Consider the following 22,212-nt stretch of genomic DNA (forward strand, 5'->3'; position numbering starts at 1 on the left):
TTTGGTATCAGGGTGATGCTGGCTTCATAGAATGAATTTGGAAACTTTCCTTCCTCTTCTATTTTTTGGAATAGTTTGAGAAAAATAGGTAATAACTTTTCTTTAAATGTTTGGTAAAATTCACTTGTGGGGCCTAGTGGCAAGTGGCCCTGAACTTTCGTTTGTTGGGAATTTTTTTTATTATTGACTCAATTTCATTGCTTGTAATTGAACCATTCATATTTTCTATTTATTCCTGATTCAGTTTTGGGAGGTTACATATTTCTAGGAATTTATCTGTTTCTTCTTGGTTGTCCAATTTGTTGGCATATAATGTTTCATAATATTTGCTTATCATCTTTAGTATTTCTGTGATGTTGGTTGTTATTTTTCTTCTTTCATTCTGATTTTGTTTGAGTCCTCCTTTTTTTCTTTTTCTTTCTTTCTTTTTTTTTTTTTTGATGAATCTTGCTAGAGTTTGTCAGTTTTGTTGGTCTTTTCAAATAAAAAGCTCCTGGTCCTGGCTTCATTTATCAGTTTTATTAGTTTTTATTTCATTTATTTTTTCTCTAGTTTTTGTTATTTTCTTTCTTCTACTGGTTTTGGATTTTGTTTATTCTTCTTTTTCTAGCTCCATTATGTGTAAGTTTAGGTTGTTTGAGATTTTTCTTTCTTCTTGAGGTAGGTCTGTATTGTGATAAACTTCCCTCTCAGAATAGCTTTTGGTGCATTCCCAAATTTTTTTCCTTTTCATGTCTCTCCATTTTACTTTTTGATTTGTTTGATTTCTTGGTTGCCTCCTTAATTGTTTAGTAGCATATTATTTAACCTCCATGTACTTGTCTTCTTTCTAGATTTTTTCTTGTGGTTGATTTCTAGTTTCATAGCATTTTGGTTGGAAAAGATGCATGGTATGATTTTAGTCCTTTTGTTGAGATTTGTTTTGTTGGCTAACGTGATCTTTTCTTGAGAATGTTCCGTGTGCACTTGAAAACAATGTATATTCTGCTCTTTTGGGATGGAATGTTCTGAATATATATCTATTAGATCCATCTTGTTTAATGCATCACTGAAAGTCATTATTTCCTTGTTTATTTTCTGTTTGGATGATGTATCCATTTCTGTAAGTGGGGTATTGAAGTCCCCTACTATAATTATATTGCTATCGATTACTTCCTTTTTTTTTTTTTGTTACCTTTTGATTATGTATTGTCCTTTGTCTCTAGTTACAGACTTTGTTTTAAAGTCTGTTTTGTCTGATATAACTGTTTCTAGCCCAGCTTTCTTTTCACTTCCATCTGCAGATAAATGTTTTTCTATCCCTCACTTTCAATTTGCATATGTCTTTAGATCTGAAAAGAGTCTCTTGTAGGCAGCATTTTTTTTTTAAATCCATTCTGTCACTATATGTCTTTTGATTGGAACATTTAGTCCATTTACATTCAAAGTAATTATTGATAGGTATGTACTTACTGCTCTTCTTTTACTAGTTTTGTGGTTGTTTTTGTAGTTCTTCTCTGTTCCTTTCTTGGTCTCTTCATTCACGGTTTACTGGCTTTCTTTAGTGATATGCATGGATTCCTTTCTCTACTTTTTGCTTATCTGTTACCGATATTTGATTTATGGTTACCATCAGGTTTACATATAACCTGCTATATATGGATATAGCAGTTTATATTAAGTTGATGGTTGCTTAAGTTTGAACCATTTTCAAAGTACTAAATTTCTACTCCTCTCTCCCCACATTTTAGATACACGGTGTTATACTTTATTTCTTTTCCTTTTGTGAATTCCTTGACTGATTTTTAGGTATACTTAATTTTACTCCTTTTGTGCTTCCTAGTTTTCTTTCTCCTGCTTATGGTGTTTCTTTTCCACTAAAAGAATCCCCTGCAACATTTCTCATAAGGCTGGTTAAAGGGGGTGAATTCCTTTAACTTGTTTGTCTGAAAAACTCTTTATCTCTCCTTCTATTCTGAATGATAGTCTTGCTGGATAGAGTATTCTTGGTTGCAGGTTTTTTCTTTCAGCACTTTGAATATATCATGTCATTCCCTTCTGAGCTGCAAAATTTCTGCTGAAAAATCAGCTGATATTCTTATGGGGTTTCCCTTGTGTGTAACCTTCTTCTTTTCTCTTTCTGCTTTTAAAATTCTCTTTAAAGTCAATTATCAGGGCGCCTGGGTGGCTCAGTTGGTTAAGCGACTGCCTTCGGCTCAGGTCATGATCCTGGAGTCCCAGGATCGAGTCCCGCATCGGGCTCCCTGCTCGGCAGGGAGTCTGCTTCTCCCTCTGACCCTCCTCCCTCTCATGCTCTCTGTCTCTCATTCTCTCTCTCTCTCAAATAAATAAATAAATAAATAAAAAATCTTTAAAAAAAAAAAAAATAAATAAAGTCAATTATCATATGGTTTCACTTATTTGTGGAACATAAAGAATAGCATGGAGGACATTAGGAGAAGGAAGAGAAAAATGAAGGGGGGTGGAAATCAGAGGGAGAGACGAACCATGAGAGACTGTGGACTCTGGGAAACAAAGTGAGGGTTTTAGAGGGGAGGGGTTGGGAGGGATGGGTTAGCCTGGTGATGGGTATTATGGAGGGCACGTATTGCATGGAGCACTAGGTGTTATACACAAACAATGAATCAGGAAGACTACATCAAAAACTAATGATGTACTGTATGGTGACTAACGTAACAGTTTAATAGTAAAAATTAAAAAAAATAAAATTCTTTATCTCTACTTTTTGCCAATTTTTAAAAGATTTAATTATTTTAGAGAGCATGTGAGCGAGGGGAGGGGCAGAGGGAGAGGCAGAGAATCTCAAGCAGACTCCATGCTGAGTGTGGAGCCCGATGCAGGGCTTAATTCCATGACCCTGAGATCATGACTTGAGCTGAAAACCAAGAGCTGGGCACTCAACCAACTGAGCCACCCAGGCGCCCCACCACTTTTTGCCAGTTTAATTACTATGTGTTTTGGTGTGGACCTCCTCGGGTTGATTTTGCTGGGGACTCTCTGTGCCTCTTGTGTCTGGATTTCTGTTCCTTTCCCAGTTTTGGACAGTTTTCACCTATTCTTCAAATGAATTTTCTCCTCTTTTCTCTCCCTTCTCCTTCTGGGATCTCTATAATGCAGATGTTATTATGCTTGATGGTGTCACTGAATTCCCTTAATCTATTCTCATTTTTTATTATTTTTTCTTTTGTTCATCTTGATTATTTTCCATTACTCTGTCCTCCAGTTCACTGATCTGTTCTGCTTCCTCCAGTCTACTGTTTATTCCCTCTAGTGTATTTTTAATTTCAGTTATTGAGTTCTTCATTTCTGATTGGTTCTTTATTTTTTTCCATCCCTTTGTTATGGGTCTCACTGAGATCCTCCCCTCTTTTCTCAAGTCCAGTGAGTATCTTAGTGACCATTACTTTAAATTATCTATCAGGCATATTACTTATCTCCTTTTCATTTAGCTCTGTTGCTTGTGATTTTGTCTTGTTCTTTTATTTGGGACATATTCCTCTGTCTCATTTTGTCTAACTCTGTCTCTGTTTCTATGTGTTAGGAAAGTCAGCTCTTTGTCTTCTGCTCTTGAAAGTAGTGGCCATATGAAGAAGAGGTCCTGTAGTGTCCTGAGTGCAGTGTCCTCTGCTCACCAGAACCTGGTGCTTCAGGGGTGTCTCCTATGTGTGCTACGCACCCTCCTGTTGTGGCTGAGCCACGTTTGCCTTCAGTCCAGTCATCTGCAATGGTTCCCTTTGCTTGTTGGCAAGCTTTAGTCCCTATATTTTTACGGGCCAGTCTGGGGCTACTTTAGGCTTGATTGGGTCAGGGTGGGTGTTTGTCAGAGATGTATTCACAGTGAACTGAAATGGCTCTCCCGGTGTTGTCCCCTGGGAAGCTTTCATTGGTAGGCAGGGCTGGCAGTCGGATTAGATGTGTGCCTTCACCCCATTACTTTAGCTGCTTTGGAGAATTCCTGTTGTGGGTGGGTTGGAATGGGCAGATCTGGAGAATTCAGGAGTGGGGTGTGCTGTTAGCAAGGTAGGTGGAACATGTTCATCCTGGGCTGATTCCCTCAAATGTTGGGTATCTGGGCTGGGGGCCAGAGGAGGGAAATGGCACTGCCAGCTCTTTTGTTCTTGGAGAAGTCTCCTAAAGATCCCTGTCCCTCTAGCACACATTCTGAGATTAGTAAATAAATCTTCCTGTATACTCCAGGCCTTTTTCAAATTACTGCTTCTATGCTGTATCTTAGCAGGGTTGGTTGTTATGCTCTCTCCTTAAGGGCAGGGACTGAGTTTCCTATCTACATTTGTCTCTCCCAGAGCCCAGTTGGCTGATTTTTTAAGGTTCCAGGTGTTAAGCCCCACTGATTATAAGAACTCACAGTGTTAAGTCTCTCTGTTTTCAAAGCCATATGTTATAAAGGGGATTCTTCTTTCCAGTGCAGTTCTCCGGTACCTGTGGTGCCTGGGGTGGGGTCTGCTCCTCTCCTCTGTCCAGTGGCTGCAGTGTCCCTCCTGTGGACAGTCCCATGGGTCAGTTTGGTTCATGGCCATGTCTCCACCCTTCGTGCTCTTTTTGATGTGGCCTCTTCTCTACATTTAGCTGTGGAGAGTCTGGGTCATTTTCTGGGTGATTTACAGTGATGTGGGTATTATCTAGGTATATCCATGGGAGGAGGTGAGCTTAGGATACTCCTACTCCACCATCTTCCTGGAAGTCCAAGATTTTTTTTTTCTTTTTCACTGTAGGCATTTACTGCTATACATTGCCCTGTGAAGACAGCTTATGTTGCACTTCCTAAGTTTTGGGTTTTTGTATTTTTCATTTTAGTTCATTTCTAAGTGTTTTCTAAATTTCCTTTTTATGTCTTCTTTGACTCATTGGTTTGTAAAAAATATATTGTTTACACATATTTGTGAATTTTATAGTCTTCTTCTGGTATTGCTTTCTAGGTATATTCTCTTGTGGTTTGAGAAGATATTTTGATGTTTTAATTCTTTTAAAATTTATTTCGAGTTGTTTTTGGCCTAACATAGTGTCAGTCCATGAGGATATTCCATGTGCCCTTGAGAAGGAAGTGTATCCTACTATAGTGAGGTGGAGGGACTACATGTTTGGTGGGTCTGGTTGGTCTGTAATATTGTTCAAGTCCTTATTGTTGTTTTCTTACTGATCTGCCTGGGTGTTCTGTCCATTCCGGAAAGCTCTTCAGTTATTATTGTTGAGCTATTTCATTCTGCATTTCCGCCAATGCTTGTTTATGTATCCTGAGGCTCTGTTTTATCTATACTTTTAATTATCTTTTGATGAATTAACCTTTTTAATATCAGTATTTATCGTTCTTTGTCTCTTTTAACAGTTTTTGACTTACCACATTTTGATTGCAAAATTGTGGTAATCAGTCCTTCCTTATCAGTGATTTAAGTGTAAATAAATTAAACTCACCAATCAAAAGGCAGATGTTGGTTTTAAATTTTGAGTTAATATTCAAGCAATATACTAATTTCCTGTTGGGAATTACCCAGTGCTGTGGGCTTGCTGACATTGCATTGGTAGAAAATGACTGAGCAGTAAAACTGTATGACAAAGGAATGAAGCTTTTTTTTTTTTTTTTAATAGTACTGGTACCTTAATCTCTTTATGGCTATATTAGATTCTGTGATATTAACTTTATTTTTGTCATTACCACTAAACAAAATCTGACTTACTGCACTGCCCTCTGGGCCATAATAAGAATTTTTTTACATGCTTTAAAGACTTGCAGTTCTGTTTCATTTCAAATTCCTGACATTCAACAGATGGATCACTATTGCTATCAGGAAAGTTTGTCACAGTTAAACATTTTAAAGAGATGGGGAGCGTGCAGCCTTTGAAGTTGTAGACTTGTACATTTGTGTTCTGGTTGCATTTGTGTGAATCTTCAGTAAGGTGTTTACTGTCTCTGGCTTTTTTCCTCATCTGCAAAATGGGGATAATGATGCCTATTCACTGGATGGTTCTTTAATTAAGTCAACAAATATTTGAGGGTTGGGGGCACCTGGGTGACTCAGTCTTTAAGCTTCTGCCTTCAGCTCAGGTCATGATCCCAGGGTCCTGGGATCGAGCCCTGCATCGGGCTCCCTGCTCCGCAGGAAGCCTGCTTCTCGCTCTCCCACTCCCCCTGCTGGTGTTCCCTCTCTCTGTGTGTATCTCTCTGTCAAATAAATAAATAAAATCTTTAAAAAAAAAAAAAACAAATATTTGAGGGCGAATTATGTGCCAGTCACTATGTTCTTGAGAGTACAGTGCTGAGTGGAACAAGGTTTCTGCCCTCTGGTTGTTGTGAGCCCAAAAGGAGTTAGTGTGTGGAAAGCACGTGCTCGTGCCCTAGCACTTACTAATCTTGTTGGCTTCTAAATCTTTGAGTTTTTGAAAAACTTTTGATATAGTTCTTGTGTTTGCTTGTTCCATTGTTTTTACTTCTGTCTCTAGTTTAGACTTGTTTTACATTCGTAGATTATAATCTGCAAATATAATTTTCCTAAAATCTCATTTAAGTCTTTATTTCTCTGCCATTTCAAAAACCTTAAGTGGTTCCACATCCTGCCTCACTACAGCTGAATGTTTTTGCCTGATTTTCAGGATCTCTGTAATGTGATCACTGAGCAAATTTACTGTTCTTCAGTAATAATAAACAATAACTGATATTTGTTGAGGATTTACTATGTGGCTAGCACTTTTTAAAAAAAGATTTTATTTATTTATTTGAGACAGAGCGAAAGAGTGGGGGAAGAGCAGAGGGAGAGGGACAAGCACACTCCCTGCTGAGCTCTGAGCCCAACTCAGGTCTGGATCTCGTGACCCTGAGATCATAACTTGAGCTGAAACCAAGAGTCAGACACTTAACTGACTGAGCCACCCAGGCACCCCTATGTGGATAGTGCTTGCAAGAGTTTTATTTGTAGTATTTCTTTATCTTTGTAACTGTAATTTTATTATCCTTTTTTAAAATTCAGAACTTTTTATTTTTGAATGAAAAAAGTAGGGTACATGGGGTGCCTGGGTGGCTCAGTCAGTTGAGCGTCTGACTCTTGATTTTGGCTCAGGTCCTGATCTCAGGGTTATGGAATCAAGCCCCACGTGGGGGCGCTGCACTTAGCAGGGAGTCTGCTTGAGATTCTCTCCCAGTGTCCTTTCCCCCACTCACGTGTGCTCCCTCTCTAAAATAAATATGTAAATCTTTTTTAAAAAGTGGGGTACAAAGTTAATATGCACAGGATCATGCAGCTAGGAAGTGTCAGAGGCTTGACTTTAATAATTCAGTCTCAATAACTAGTATTTTTAGTTACCTGTCTTTATGCCTGTACCTCCATTTGAATATCACCGTATCTTCTTTTCCATTTTCTTCTCGAAGCTTTGCTTTGGTTACTCTTTCTAGGAATTCCTTTTTCCATTTGTACACCTTCTATTCCCATTTCCCCTTTATTCATACACACTGTCACTCCCACCTCTGGAGATTCTGTTTATAGGTCACCTTCCTCTCATGGTAGGGATTATTACTGAGTGTTTTCTATATCTTATCTCATGAGAAGCATGTAATACATTACTGTTGTAACTTTTGATTTCTTCTAAAAAAATTTTAAGGGAATTGAAGTTTTCTTAGCTAGACTAATAATTTGTCATATAGCCTTAACCTAAAATCTTTTTATGTATCTTTAACAAATTCATAGTATGAGTGATTTTTTGATAGTTCATAGAAGAATATTGTAGGACAGGCTACATTGTAAGGCTTTAGAAGGAAATACAAATTTAATAAAATTTCTTTTAATGAAAGTCATTTTTATTAGGTGTCTGAACTCAGGACAGGAGCTGCAGAAGGACTAGCCAAGCTGATGTTCTCAGGGCTCTTGGTCAGCAGCAGGATTCTTTCTCGTCTTATCTTGTTATGGTACAATCCTGTGACTGAAGAGGATGTCCGACTTCGACATTGCCTAGGCGTGTTCTTCCCCATGTTTGCTTATGCGAGCAGGTATTTAGTTATATTGATAAATCCGAATCTGACTTGAAGTTAAATTCAGGCTCCCCATGAGTCCTATCTATAAATATAATTTTGTTATTGTTCCTTTTTTTCCAGTGGTTAGTAATGAAAATGAGAACTTACCTAGATTTTATTTACCTGAATTATTTGTCTCTTTCCTAGATGAAAATATACTGTATCTTGATGGGGTGAATTTTATACTTTTTTTTTTTTTTTTTTTTTGAGAATCCTATGCCTTTTCTTTGCTCACATACTTTTCAAATTGTTTTTCAATAGGACTAATCAGGAATGTTTTGAAGAAGCCTTTCTTCCAACTCTGCAAACACTGGCCAGTGCTCCTGCATCTTCTCCTTTAGCTGAAGTAGATATCACTAATGTTGCTGAGTTACTTGTAGATTTGACAAGACCAAGTGGATTAAATCCTCAGGCCAAGAATTCACAAGATTATCAGGTGGGTGGGTATGTTAGCCTGTGGATGGTAAGGATGTTGACTATCATACAGGTCACTGTTGTTTTTGATAAAATAATCCTTTTCATAGGTTCTTAGAAATAGAGGCCACGGTTTGATCTTGAGATTTCTGGTCTATATGGTGGCACATAACACAAAGGAAGCAAAGATCTTTTGGGAAATGTGATAATCATATAAAGATAGAAATAATTTGCTACTGAAATTCAGAACTTAGCAAAAATTCATCTCTCTCACTACCCCCTCCCAACCTAGTGCTGGCTATATTAAACATTCTGAAAAATGTCCTATGTTTATCTAGGACTCATTGAATCTTCAAACGTTGGCTTATCTGCTTTGTTTCTGATACAAGGAAGGAGAATTCAAAGAATGAATTGGTCACCTCAAGCTCATTTTTGTTTTTAATTCAAAGAAGATAAGTTAACTGCAAACTGTCCCATAAATTAAACTTAAGCTGGGTTTTGGATCCTTTAACTTAATCATTTAATTAAACTTGTTACCATATTGAAAATTAATGTGTTATTAATGATTTCAGATGCCAGCTAATTAAGTTGAAAGTATAGCTTTTTAATTTAATTTTTTTAGTGACTGCATACTCCATTCAAGTCATTATGTTACATGTTATTGGAAAGATGATTACAAAGGATATTAAGGCAAAATATAGTAAGGGTAGGTGATAGAGCTACTAAGTGCTTAGGACTTAAGAAGAAGGCAGGGTTCATGTAGTAGGGGTGATGAGTACAGCATTACTAATAAAATTCACTTCGGTCTTATTGGGAATAAAAAAGACTTTAGGTAAAAGTGATTAAATGTAGCTGGTTGTCCAAGTCATGCAGGGGACTGTGGAAGAATCATTCTGGCTAAGGAGCCAGAATGGCCCTGTTGAGGGCAGAACATTAAGGTGTAGGGAATTTGGAGTTGGCCGTATTTGCCATAATGATGTAGGGTATATATTGAAAGGCTTAATGGGATGAAAATTACCTATTAGGAAGATCAGTTTGGTGGTCAGTATCATTATATGAGGTGAACTGGTGTAGGGTATATATTGAAAGGCTTAATGGGATGAAAATTACCTATTAGGAAGATCAGTTTGGTGGTCAGTATCATTATATGAGGTGAACTGGTGAGAGGAATAGAGAGTGAATATTAAGGGAGCAGTTGGAAATCTGTATAATTAAGAGATAAAAAGCTTGTAGAAAAAAGATGATAGCAATAGAAAGTAGAAAGAAAAGAATAGTAGACAGTGACATGGAAAAAAAAAAGATGGGTATAAAGACATGAAGAAAGAACTTAGGGAGGCAAGGAAGATGGAGTCCAACCAAGATAACTCTTAAGGTCCTGAGTATGGGTTACAGAGGACTTCAAAGAAGCTGTTGACATCTTTTAATTGCAGTTTTCTCCTGATCAACATCCTGGAGGAGTGAGGGAAGTAGGTTGGGGCAGAGGAAGAACTTGAACTGTCATGCAGTCTTAAAGCCCCAGCTCATCCCACAGGAAGCTCCAGAACTGGGATAATCCCTTGAGTTGCTCAGATGGAGACAAGGCTGGGCTGTTGTACCTGCGTATCTTCCAGCCACTGAAGGAGGACTAACGTGGCAGGCCCCACTGTCTCCAGCCTGGATCAGTTCTGCACCTGAGAACTTTTAGCCTCCAGAACTCAGAGTAGCTGGAGATGATTGCTTCATTCATGAAGGGGGTGGATCTGGACCCTGTACCACAGGACCCTCTATAAGAAGAGGGGGGGAGTTCAGTTTGGGAGGAATATGTTAAATTTGGATTTAGACATTTTGCATTTGAAATTATGGCAAGATAATTAGTTGGAAATGTTTGTTAGATATGTAGGAACTATATTGTAATACCATTTCCAGTTTACAAAACCTTTTTCTCTTGATTTTCTAGGCCTTATCAGTTCATGACAATTTGGCTATAAAAATTTGCAATGAGATCTTAACATGTCCATGTTCACCAGAAATTCGGGTCTATACGAAAGCCTTGGGTTCTTTAGAACTCAGTAGCAATCTTGCTCAAGATCTTTTGGTTCTATTGAATGAAATTCTGGAGGTAAAGTGGTTTCTAATTACTCTGTATATAAATTACTGTGAACAAATTTTTTATTAAAGTAGAATTTATGTGGTTGTATTAAATTATTGTTGTATTAAATACATTACATGGTTGTATTAAATTATACATATGTCGGCAAATTGTGTCTGCTCATTTGAAGTAAATATTGCCTTCATAAGTTTAATAGAATTTTTTAAATGTTTTTAAACATCTTGATATCCATATATAGCTTTTCTGAAAGAAGATTAGAAAATGCTGCATTAAAAAACATTAATGATGTTTTCTATTATAGCAAGTAAAAGACAGGACATGTCTGAGAGCTCTGGAGAAAATCAAGATTCAGTTAGAAAAAGGAAATAAAGAGTATGATGACCAAGCAGTAGCAGCACAGGATGCCAACATGACTATGACTGCTTTTCAAATTGAAGATGGTAATCACATACTAACCTGAGTATTTGTAAGATTCTGTCCTTTGAATCTTTTTTTTTTTTTTTTAAAGATTTTATTTATTTATTTGACAGAGAGATTGACAGCGAGAGAGGGAACACAAGCAGGGGGGGAGTGGGAGAGGGAGAAACAGGCCTCCCGCGGAGCAGGGAGCCCGATGTGGGGCTCGATCCCAGGACCCCGGGATCATGACCTGAGCCGAAGGCAGACGCCCAACGACTGAGCCGCCCAGGGGCCCCTGTCCTTTGCATCTTAAAGAGGCACTTTTTTTTCCTCCTCTAGCATGTGGTTGGATTTCAGAAATGAAAGAAAAATGTTTCTCATTAATTCCCTTGGAAAGTGTATTACTGATAAATGTTTATTCTACTTTCGTAGTTTTTTTTTATGTGTACATTTTTCACCATAGGACCATGCATACTGTCTCAGGTTTCGTTTGCTTTCCAGTATTCATGCTTTTTGGGACACCGGTTTATGATAATTTTCAGTAGCTGCTGATGGTACTGTTGTCATTTCTGTTTTATGAAAAATTGACTTGGAAAGGCCATTTAAAATGTTTAATGAAGCTTTTTAAAATTTACATTGTTGTGTCATTTCCTTTAATAGAAAAAAGTAAAGAAGCATATAAAACTCCTCTCAGGGATGTAAAAGCAACCCGAGCATCAAAATCCACTCAGCAGAAGACTAACAGAGGTAGTATATGGATCTTTATAATAAAACTTTTCAATTTTGTTTTCCAGTGAAATGCTCACTTTGCAAGTTTCCTTGTTGATAAAGATTTTTAAGTGTCTCAGGTATCCTTTATTTTCAGTTCTTAGAGCTGATACTAGGTTTTGCTTTGTGTCTAGAAGATTCTAATACTAGTGTTGCTCCAAGTGCTTTTGATTGAAAGAGTTTTGATGCAATGTATCATGTTGCAAAGGACTATTTGGGTTAAATTAAGATTTTTTTTACCAGATGATCAAGGATGATTTTCTATTATTAGCTGGTTATATTCTGTCATTTATATGATTAAGCATTTTGAAAACCTTTTATCCCTGTAGTACTTGTCTGGGCTTCTGTTTTCCTTTTTCCCATTTCATTTCATCATTTTTCAACATCATTTATTTCCCAAGGGGTATCCAACAATAGGGGATTTGTTGGAATAAAGAAAATGTTGACAATTAGGGGATCACTTGGAAAAAAATCTGAAATTCAACATCTTTTTATTGTTTTATTATTATTACAAAAGCAATTCATGCTTATTACAGAAGAATCAGAAAATACATGCAAGCAAACTAATATAAAGAACGCTAATCATCCCACCCATGAGCCAACCATTATTTTAATTCTTAAAAAACAATTTTGAGGCCCTATGCAGATTTAATTTTTTTCTAAATGGAATCTGGCCATAATATTTTTGTAGACAATCACTTATTCACATGCTTATTGTTGGGTATTGTTCCAAATTAGTCCCATATTGTTGGATGTTTTCTTGGGGCTAGCTGCATTATGAGCAAATATGTAAGGTTGTGGAGAAAAACAGTTAAGTCTTACATGAATAATAAATAGGGTATATAAATTTCAACCAAATGTTCATACTGAGCAATTTGATCAGATTCTTATCATAAATGAGGGAGCATCATGGGCTAAACTTTATCTTCTTAACCTTGGAAGTTTCTAGCAAGTAGAATTTTGCAACCTTCAGCATATTGTTAGAAGGTCTAGTTTTTATACTGAAAAATGTTTTATAACACATACTTGAATTGGCCATGTATACATTTGAATATTTTGTAAGAAGCCATTACCTTACTGATTAAAGCTCTCTCTCCCGGGTCTGCTGATGGGCATACCCCACTTTTCTCCCCTTAATTTTCATTAGTTTCTCCGCAGGTCATGTGCTATAGCAGAAGTACTTCTCTTTACATAGCATGTTTTTCACATTCTTCTTTCTCCCAAATATATTTAACTAAAATTTGCCTCCTTATAATTTGATTTCCATATTTTCCTTTGCCTATTACCCAAGCTTACAAAAGAATAAATGGCTGGAAACTAGGAAGAAATTTGTTGCAGAGGGAAAATGAAGGATTTGGGTAGGTCAGAAAATAGAAACAGTCAGCAATTGAGAATAAATTTTGATAATGAATTATATACTGTCTTGAAGGACGGAGAAAAGTGACAGCTTCAGCTAGGATGAACAGGAGACGTCAGACTGTGGAGGTTGACTCTGAAAGGTATGCCATGTACATCTAGAAAATGGATGTGGTGTTTTTTGGGGGTTTTTTTGGTCTAGGAGTAGCAAAGAAATTGTAGTTTGCTAACACTGTGAAGGAGAGAAACTCAGTATGTGTAAGATACTCAGTGAAAACTGTAAATGACAAGGTCTTGGATATATATAGTCTAGAATTCCATTATCAAGAGCATTTGACGTCCCATGTCTTGTGTGCTTTTCCTACTGGGATGGCCCGTAGTCTTAGGTGGTCATCTTTAATATGTCCTTTCAGTTTATATATCCATGTATGCTTCTAACTACATGATTGTGTGTATGGCTCTCCGATCTTGAATTAGCAAACTCTTAAAGGATTTAGATTTGGGTTCTTAGCATTTATAAGCAGGATTACTCTATCATTGTAAATTATATATTATTTGTCGTGTAGTGTTTATTTTTAGATTCTGCCAATTAAGCCACTGTCGTAAGCTGAAAGTTTGTAGTTGCCTTGTGTTCATCTATTGGTAAAATTGTAATGTGTGTATTTTCAGTATATAGCTTTAGGTTAAGTTTTGACTAAATTTAAAATGTTTTTTGGAAACCTGCTCTTTACAGAGTGTTTTAAGAATGTATTACCTAAATTAAGAGAATGTAAGATGTTTTTTCACTTTGTGTTGTCCTCCAAAATTCTTTTGGGCAGTTGTTCTGTTTAATCACTTCATTACAAAATGTTTTTCCTTATAATACCAGGTTCCATATAGAAATAAAAAGCAATTAGCTAGGTTTTCCATGATTTACTTGGCAGGATAGCCAATAAGTCTTTTTTGGTTTTAGTTTTAAAAACTTAGTAAAATCAGGATATCAATTACACACTGATAAAATGACAGAAACAAAAAGTTTTATTGATAAATAAACTTGTTTTAAAGCTTGTATTTAAATTGGTGTATTTTCAACATCCATTTAGTGACCCTGAAATTCCAGAGCCAGAATCAGAAATGAAGATGAGATTGCCAAGACGAGCCAAAACAGCAGCACTAGAAAAAAGTAAACTTAACCTTGCAGAGTTTCTCAATGAAGATACAAGTTAGAAGAGATGATGGAGGTGAAGTCCTTTTAACCATGTCCTTTAAAATTATGTTCAGTTTTCTGCTTTAATAAAGTTACCCTTGTATCAAAATCAGAAAATGCCTGATAGCTTGTAGGACTTTGTGCTGTGTGACTCCACGTTACTTTGGCCTTTACTGAAACATTAGGACAGCACCTGGCTGGCGCTCCACAGAAGCCTGCAGCGGACCCGGGGGTGTAACCAGCGTCTAAGGTGGGCCTAGGAACCTGCTTCGCAAATCGGCTTCTCAGGTGATGCGTGAACTCTCACATTTAGTATATGGCATTCTGGACAGCTTCTCAGTGTAACTAGCTAGTAGCTTGCATTTGAGAAGCTTGTGATTTAGATAGGGCACATCCAACATAGATGAGAACACTTCAGAACACATTTAAAAAGGGACATCTCAAGGGCAAATGAAGTACCACAAACTGGCTAGAAAGGAGCTTGCTTACCTTCAGGGAGGAGGACTACTACAATGACTCCAAAGTTCCCAGCATCTAAGCTGAACAGTTATTTTGATAATTTTGTGATTCTTACACTAAAAACATTTTGGTAATGCTATCTGAATGGATAATTTCTCTTCTTACAGTATTTGCATATGAGAGCTCTAGTTTTCCTATGTTTCTGATGGCATTTCTTGGGTTAGGAGATGTTCACATGTACTTTTTTTTTTTTTTAAGTAATCTCTACATCCAATATGGGGCTCGAACGCATGGCCCAAGATCCAGAGTCACATGCTCTCTCTACTGACTGAGCCAGGCAGTGCCCGCACTTTCACATGTTAATTATGGAGTTGCTTTCTATGTTTTTGGCATAACAAAATAAATACTGTGGATAATAAAAGACAATTCTAGTAGGAAAAGCATGACAGAAGTCCTTTATATACTAGTTTATGAGCACTGTTTCTTCATTGTCAATCTCATTTTTCTTCCCAAATTGGCACTTGCCTCAGTTGTGGAATGGATATGAACTCAGTCCTCTTTCCGTCTGCAACACCCAGCAAAACATGTTTTCTTATCCCTCTGATTACCTTTTCTCTTTATTATCCAGAATAGAAATGTCCTAACACTGGATTTGTTTTATTAATAATTGTGCTTTTTAAGATTTATTTAGGCCATTTATTTAAGGTGATGTTCTAAGAGCTAAATTAAAATCGTTGTGCTTTTTAGAACCAAATTGCTATATTACATAATATATGTGCTTTATAAAACTCAGAAATATAAAAGGAGTCTGAAAGTTACAAAGTAAGAATGCTTACTAAGCAAAAGGAAAAGGCAGATGTGGTCGTAAAAACAACAAAACATAGATGATTGTTTTTCATTCTGTTGGCTCTGTGTCTTCCTGTGCTTTAAATCCCTTTTGTAAGTCTTACTTTGTTAAATCCCTGTCACTGTAAAAATAATTTTTTGGGGTGAGGGGTAGGGAGAAATAGGACTTAAAGTGTACACAGAATGTGCTATAAGGAAAAGTGTTTAGAAACACCATAGACTGAATCCCATGTACCCCACAGCCAGGCCATCCAAAGGGAAGGAGCCCTGTTCTTATATACTTCCATGGGCCACCGTACCAGAGCTTTTTTCCTCTGGCATGGGAAAAACAAATTTAAGCACCAAACCTTTAGTGTTCTTACTATTCAAGTTTTAGACACAATCACGTAGCCATTGCTGAAGCTATGCTTTTGCACTATTATAGTTAAAGGTAAGGAATTTTATCCTGATTTTAAAAGAAAGACATTTTACACTGAAATGGCTAAAATACAATCAAATCAAGAGATGTAAATCCATTTACCATTTTTTCATTCAAAACTGATAACTTACACCAAACAGTATTCTTGTCTGCAAGAGGCACAGCTTTGCTGAAGAGTAAACATGCAATTGTGCCATTGATCTTACAGCCCACAGATTTTATAGGTTTAAAAGTACAGAGAAAGAACCGATCAGCTCAAATTCTATGAATGAAAACATGCTACTTGGTGATAAACTATGATCAATTTTTCTATACATATATAACTTTGAAAGAGAGATACTTCTAAGAGATACCTTTGCCTTTTACCAGTTTGCTTCGAGGTAGTTGGTATCCACCTATTATACAACTGTTAATGGTCAGGTCATCACAAATCTTTACAATACTAGCCTTCTAAATCACATAATGCAGTATATATTAAAACTTTGTGCACAGAAATAAAACTGGGGATAATTATGTATTTAAACTTAGGGCATAAAAAAATTCACAAAATACCTTTAAAAAGAGAAACATCAAAATCCATTTGTACTGCAAAATTCCACAACGGTCCGGTGTAAAACGTAAAAAAACATACAAAGAATCTAATCCAAATGATTAATGCTAATGATTATATTTAATATAAAGACATCACAGGACTAGAAATATTTCAAGATCAATTGATAAATGCAGAAAGAATACTGATGTACAAAATAAGGACAGTGCAAGAAGAACTGCAATCTATTTCTCTTCACTTCTGAGGTTTTGGTTATGAACTGTACAGCTCGCTAGAGGAGATGCTGTCAAATTCAGATTCCATTCAGTGGGGCGATTAAGGCACATCTTAATGGGGCTCACAGGGCAACTTGCTGTATTCCCATCGGACAAATTCAGTTTCTCATCAGTTTTCATTTGTAGCATGCTGGAAAAAAAAGTGCAAAGCATTTAGTGTTACTTTAACTTCAAAGAAATTATCAACCTTGTAAAAGAAAATTCAGTCATTTTTATTGTTTGGACCTCTAAACAGAGTAGATAGGGCATTTTATTACCCTGAAAGTATGAGAGTTTTGTTCTGTTTCTTAGCTCCAGCCTCCTTACTGAACTGAATATATTACATATAGCCAGGTACTTAAGGCGTCACCCAGGTAGCGCTGGCCAACAAAACCACTGTGTATGTGGATTCCATAAGTACACTCATGACATTTAACCTACTGAACTTGGCAGGATTCAACCCTTTTCATTTGTCCTTTAACTTACCAGGATCAGAGCCACTTTGAGACAAGAAGGAATTAACCTTTGTTTGAAAGTCTACCATGTTCTAGGCACATTCACATGTATTATCTCATTTAAATTTCATAACAACCAAGCAAGGTTGGTATACTTATCCTGATGATAAACAATAAAAGTGAGTCTCAGACTCAAGTACAAATATGTCTGAAGTTATAGAGTCACCCAACGAATTGGAATACGGTCCTTCCTCTTTCCCTTATGCTTGTCTACTAGCTCTCTGATGAGAATCTTTAGAAACAGAAACTTGAGTCCAAAGGGTAGCTAGTCCACATGTAATGGACATGTAGTCCTGAATCTTAAATAATATTCATGATAGTCTATTCACGTTTTCAGATGTGAATCCTTATGTTTATAAACTAATAGCTTGCTGTACAGTAGCTCATTTGATGCTTAACTGATTAGTTTGGTTGGACTACATCATTCCTAACCTTTCTCCAATGACAGATCTAGGATTCTTTCTATTAGTGAAGAGGAAATAGGCATGTAGTATTTAAGTGACTTGTTACAAGTGGCAGCTTCCTCCAGACCTCAGTAGCATTTTCCTGATCTTTCCTTGCAACGTCAAAAACGGGACTCATTTGCCATTCAATAAACCAGAGAGTTTAACCTGTTATAGCATATTTCAATGGCTATCATGTTGCCACTGAGTTCTCCCCAGGCAAATGGTCCCAGTTTCACTGAATAACATAGTTTCAGCTTCATAGATATGAAGCAAAATGACAAACTACAAGTAGCTTAAAAGGTTACTCATCAAAAATAGAAAATCACTTAAAAAGCCAAAAAACAGAGGTGAATACAAAAGAATATATTTAAAGTAGGTCATGGCCTGATAAATGACAAAGAGATCCAAAATACAATATTCTCATTCATATCAGAAATCTTAACTGATTTTTGAAAATATTTGCATCGGTTACTATTATTAGACTGATGGCCTCATGGACCTCAAGATTTTTTGTTTTTCAAGTTAGCAAAGCTCAGATAAAGCAGTAATGTTTTTCCTTCTTCCAAGGACTGCTAGCCTTTGTATTTGTATTATTTGCATATATACCTCTGAGAAATCTAAGGCAAGCTATAAAAATACAAATATACTTATTAAGATAGCTTGGTAGATCAAGTATCAATGCCAAAAGAAGATGATGGCATGAAGCAACAAATGGTGATAAAAACAATTTTTGCTAAAAAAAACCTAAAAGACCCCGATTTTTGCTGTTTGATTGACAAAGGTATATTTATCAGAGAATAATACTTTAATAACTACATTGTTCTTTTTAAGACCTTCAAAAACATTAAAGTTACTTTTCTAGAGAGTGTACTCCAAATTTGGGTACACAAACTCCAGGAGTGCACAAAACTATACACATGCATGGGAAGAAAATTCCAGTTTTAAAAGAACTATATGTTAGTACTAATACACAGATTGACATACTTAATTCATAAATATACACTTAAAACTCGGTATGCAAAGTTTGGGGCTACTAATCTATAGAATACTAAGAGTAGAAGAATATAGCTATCTTCAAGTGCTAGAAACAGAGGCATTAGAACAATAGAGCTAGAAGGGACCTTTCTAGACACCACCCACCCACCCCTTTTTTAAGATGGGGAAACTAAGGTATAGGAAAATAGAAAAATAAAATAAACTTCTTTTCTCAGAGTGTTCCAATCAGATGTATGTGGACTAATATAAGAACCTGGATCTCTTAAGTAATCTAGTAATAACCAAAGCACTTCTCAATTCCATTTTCTGTACCAAATTATTTAACATTGGGTACCCACTAGAATGCACCTTTCAGGTACAAAGATGAGGGAGCATACACAGTGCATGCTTTCAAAGAATTTGCAATCTAGAATTTTTAATAATCCTTTATATTTGGAAATTGAAAAATTGACTAGTTAGGTTTAATGTCAGGAATTTGTAGTACAATCATACACATTTGTACTAAATGAAAGATTAAATATTCCTCAACTTTTTTTTTTTTTTTTTAAAGTATCTCTACACCCAGTATGGGGCTTGAACTCACGATCACAAGATGAAGAGTCCCAAGCTCTACTGAACAGAGCTAGCCAGGTACCCCCTCAAATTTTCTTGATGTACTTTTTAAACTTTTTATTTTGTATGTTTTAAAAATGAAGTTGAATACTCTTGTATGTGTCTGTATTCAACTGTATCTATAGGGTTGATGTCTAGGAATAGGATAAATTGAGTCACAAGGTGCTTTTAAAGTTCTGATATTACCAAAATATCCTTCATGGATTACGTACCATTTTACGCTCTTGCCAACAACGTGTGCAAATGTCTTTCATTTTCTTACCAATAATGTATAATAAAATGGATCTTTGAAAAAAATGATAGGTCAAAAAATGATAGTTCATTGTTTAATTTGCATTTCTCTTATGAGGAAGGTTCAGCTTATTTTCATATTGATATGTAGTTAAGATTGGTGCTCTGTTCTATGTGATTTGCAGTCCCACTCCCCTCCCTACGCGGCCTAGTTCATTCGTGTTTGTATCTGCTTATGGTGATTTTGTCATGAATCCATTCTAAATTTTGGATCATCAAATGTAGCAGTCTCTTATTTCATGGCTTCTTTGCCTTACGTGTGATTAGAAAGCTGAAGCAGCAGCATTTAAACCGTCAGATCAAGTGGCTTTATCCATATCAAGGATTCTACTGAAAGCTCAGCGACAGTGTGTAAAGAACTGGGGAGAGGAACATAAAGACTGGAGTCCCAGTTCTGAGAAGATCAATCATCAGCCTTATGACCTTGGACAAGTAGCCTTAGTCTCTTTCATTCTCCTTTTCTCATCTTTAAAAAAAGATATTGAGGGGCGCCTGGGGGGCTCAGTCAGTTAAGCATCCGACTCTTGATTTTGGCTCAGGGTTGTAAGATTGAGCCCCGCGTTGGACTCTGTGCTGGGCATGAAGCCTGCTTGAGATTCTCTCTCTCCCTCTTAAAAAAAATTAAACATCATCCTGTTCACCGTTACATTTCTGAATGATTTAATGAGAGCCATTTAACATGATTTAAAAACCATACGGAGCTATCGACAAATGCAAAGGTTTAATTTAACACTGTGTCTTTTGGTGAATGGGGGACAAAGCTGGAAGAGAGGTGCTCACCCTAAGGCCTCTTCTATCAAACTAGCAACCGAGACAGACGGTAGGTGAGGAGTGAATGAGGACAAGGAAGGGGCACTGAAATGATCATCTGGACATACAAGCCTATTTTCAATACTTCTGTAATTTCATCCACCCTAAGTAAGGTAGAACGTCTCTCCAGAATGTGAATGGAGGTTTACAAGAATATGTGCATTTGGGAAGTATAAAAGATGAAAATCTTTTGTGGGTCATGGAAATCCAAACAGTTACAATGTGTGATTTAAATTAATGATTACTGGGGTGCCTGGGTGGCTCAGAGGGTTAGGTGGCCAACTCTTGATTTTGGCTCAGGTCATGATCTTGGGGTCTTGAGATCAAGCCCCACATTGGGCTATGTGCTTGGCGCCGAGTCTACTTGAGATTCTCTCTCTCCCTCTCTGCTCATGAGCTCACGAATACATAAAATCTTTAAAAAATATTTTAAAAAATGATTACTGATAATTCTAACAAAAAAATTTTTAATATATCTAGCTGTAATAATTCACACTTGTTTTACTTATTACTAGAGATATGGAATAGTTCATTTCTGTCATAGAGACAATACACTTTAATGTAAGCTAGCCAAATCGCAGGAAACACATTTTAGTGTGAGCAAGACAGTTCTGAAAAGATCATTTCTAGAGCAGCTGCTACATGCTAGGCACTATGCTAAAAATCTTTCCAATAATATTGCACTCAATTCCAAAAACCACCACTGAGGCTCCAAGAAGTAAAATGACGCATTAAGGTTCACCCAACTAGTAAGTGCAAATTCAGAGTCTAGGATTTATCACCCTATCCTGCATACTAACTCTTGGGCTGTAATTCTGTCATGATTCTCCCTTTATGTTAATACCCATCTACCTATTTCTTCAGAATACTTAACATATGGTAAGTGCCTGGTCTACAGATTTCAGACAGACAGACATTCTGAAGGGCTACAGCCACAACCGTATCTAGGAAATTATATATGTAGAGCATGGAGTTTCCTCATATTTACCTAAATAAGTAGTAGTCATATCTTTCAATTTCTCAAGATAAAAAAAAGAAAATATGTTAGGGCACAGACATGTTTTTTGAGAGCTATCATAAGAGTTTTTTTTTTTTTTAATTAATTAATTAATTTATTTATTTGAGAGAGAGAGAGCATGAGAGGGAGGAAGGTCAGAGGGAGAAGCAGACTCCCCGCCGAGCAGGGAGCCCAATGCGGGACTCGATCCCGGGACTCCAGGATCATGACCTGAGCCGAAGGCAGTCGCTTAACCAACTGAGCCACCCAGGCGCCCCTTAAATCTCTGGGCTTTAAAGGGGAGGAGGATTCAAATGAAAGAGCCATAGAGATCTAGCCAGTTACACATGGTCTACCAGTGGAACATGATGTCTAACGTAAATCCTTTCTCTTGTTGGCAAACTCTGTAAGAGTTAGGTTATACAGGTTTTTTGTTTTTTTTTAAAGATTTTATTTATTTATTTGACAGAGAGATAGAGAGAGAGCACAGATAGTCAGAATGGCAGGCAGAGGGAGAGGGAGAAGCAGGCTCTCCGCCATGTAGTGAGCCCGATGCGGGGCTCGATCCCAGGACCCCGGGATCATGACCTGAGCCGAAGGCAGACGCTTAACCAACTGAGCCACTCAGGCGCCCCAGGTTTTTTGTTTTTAAAGACTTAATTTATCTCAAGAGAAAAATTTCTCTTTGGTAGGATACTTGAATTTACTTGAATTTACTTGAATTTAAGGGCCCTGGCAGATTAAGTGGTAGATTTTAAGTCGGACATTTTTTCTGACTTGCTTTTGATT

General features: G+C 36.8%; 2 protein-coding genes across 10 annotated transcripts in view; one reads left to right on the forward strand and one right to left on the reverse strand.

The window, feature by feature from the left end:
- Positions 1-14,474, forward strand: part of NCAPG (non-SMC condensin I complex subunit G) — a 53,846-nt gene extending 39,372 nt beyond the window's left edge. Inside the window, exons 15-21 of the mRNA XM_064584329.1 lie at positions 7,812-7,993; positions 8,279-8,453; positions 10,368-10,529; positions 10,822-10,960; positions 11,580-11,666; positions 13,117-13,186; positions 14,126-14,474. Coding sequence (XP_064440399.1) covers positions 7,812-7,993; positions 8,279-8,453; positions 10,368-10,529; positions 10,822-10,960; positions 11,580-11,666; positions 13,117-13,186; positions 14,126-14,249 — 939 coding nt within the window. The 3' untranslated portion in view covers positions 14,250-14,474. The remainder of the gene's footprint in view (positions 1-7,811; positions 7,994-8,278; positions 8,454-10,367; positions 10,530-10,821; positions 10,961-11,579; positions 11,667-13,116; positions 13,187-14,125) is intronic.
- A 1,680-nt stretch (positions 14,475-16,154) lies between these two features.
- LCORL (ligand dependent nuclear receptor corepressor like) overlaps positions 16,155-22,212 on the reverse strand; it is a 161,355-nt gene continuing 155,297 nt past the window's right edge. For 6 of the 9 annotated variants that reach the window (XM_045881408.3, XM_064584323.1, XM_064584322.1 and 3 more), the window contains one exon: positions 16,772-16,907. Coding sequence is in view for 3 of the 9 variants with exons in the window: in XM_045881414.2 (XP_045737370.1) it covers positions 16,727-16,907 (181 nt within the window). In the remaining 6 variants the exon portion in view is untranslated. Of the gene's footprint in view, positions 16,908-22,212 lie in introns of all 9 variants that reach the window. The other 3 variants (XM_045881414.2, XM_045881415.2, XM_064584320.1) reach the window with 2 other exon arrangements.

Source organism: Mirounga angustirostris, unplaced genomic scaffold, assembly GCF_029215605.1.
Source record: "Mirounga angustirostris isolate CCGP_5_RB_7025 unplaced genomic scaffold, mMirAng1.0.hap1 SCAF_2, whole genome shotgun sequence".
NCBI classification, from domain to species: Eukaryota; Metazoa; Chordata; class Mammalia; order Carnivora; family Phocidae; genus Mirounga; species Mirounga angustirostris.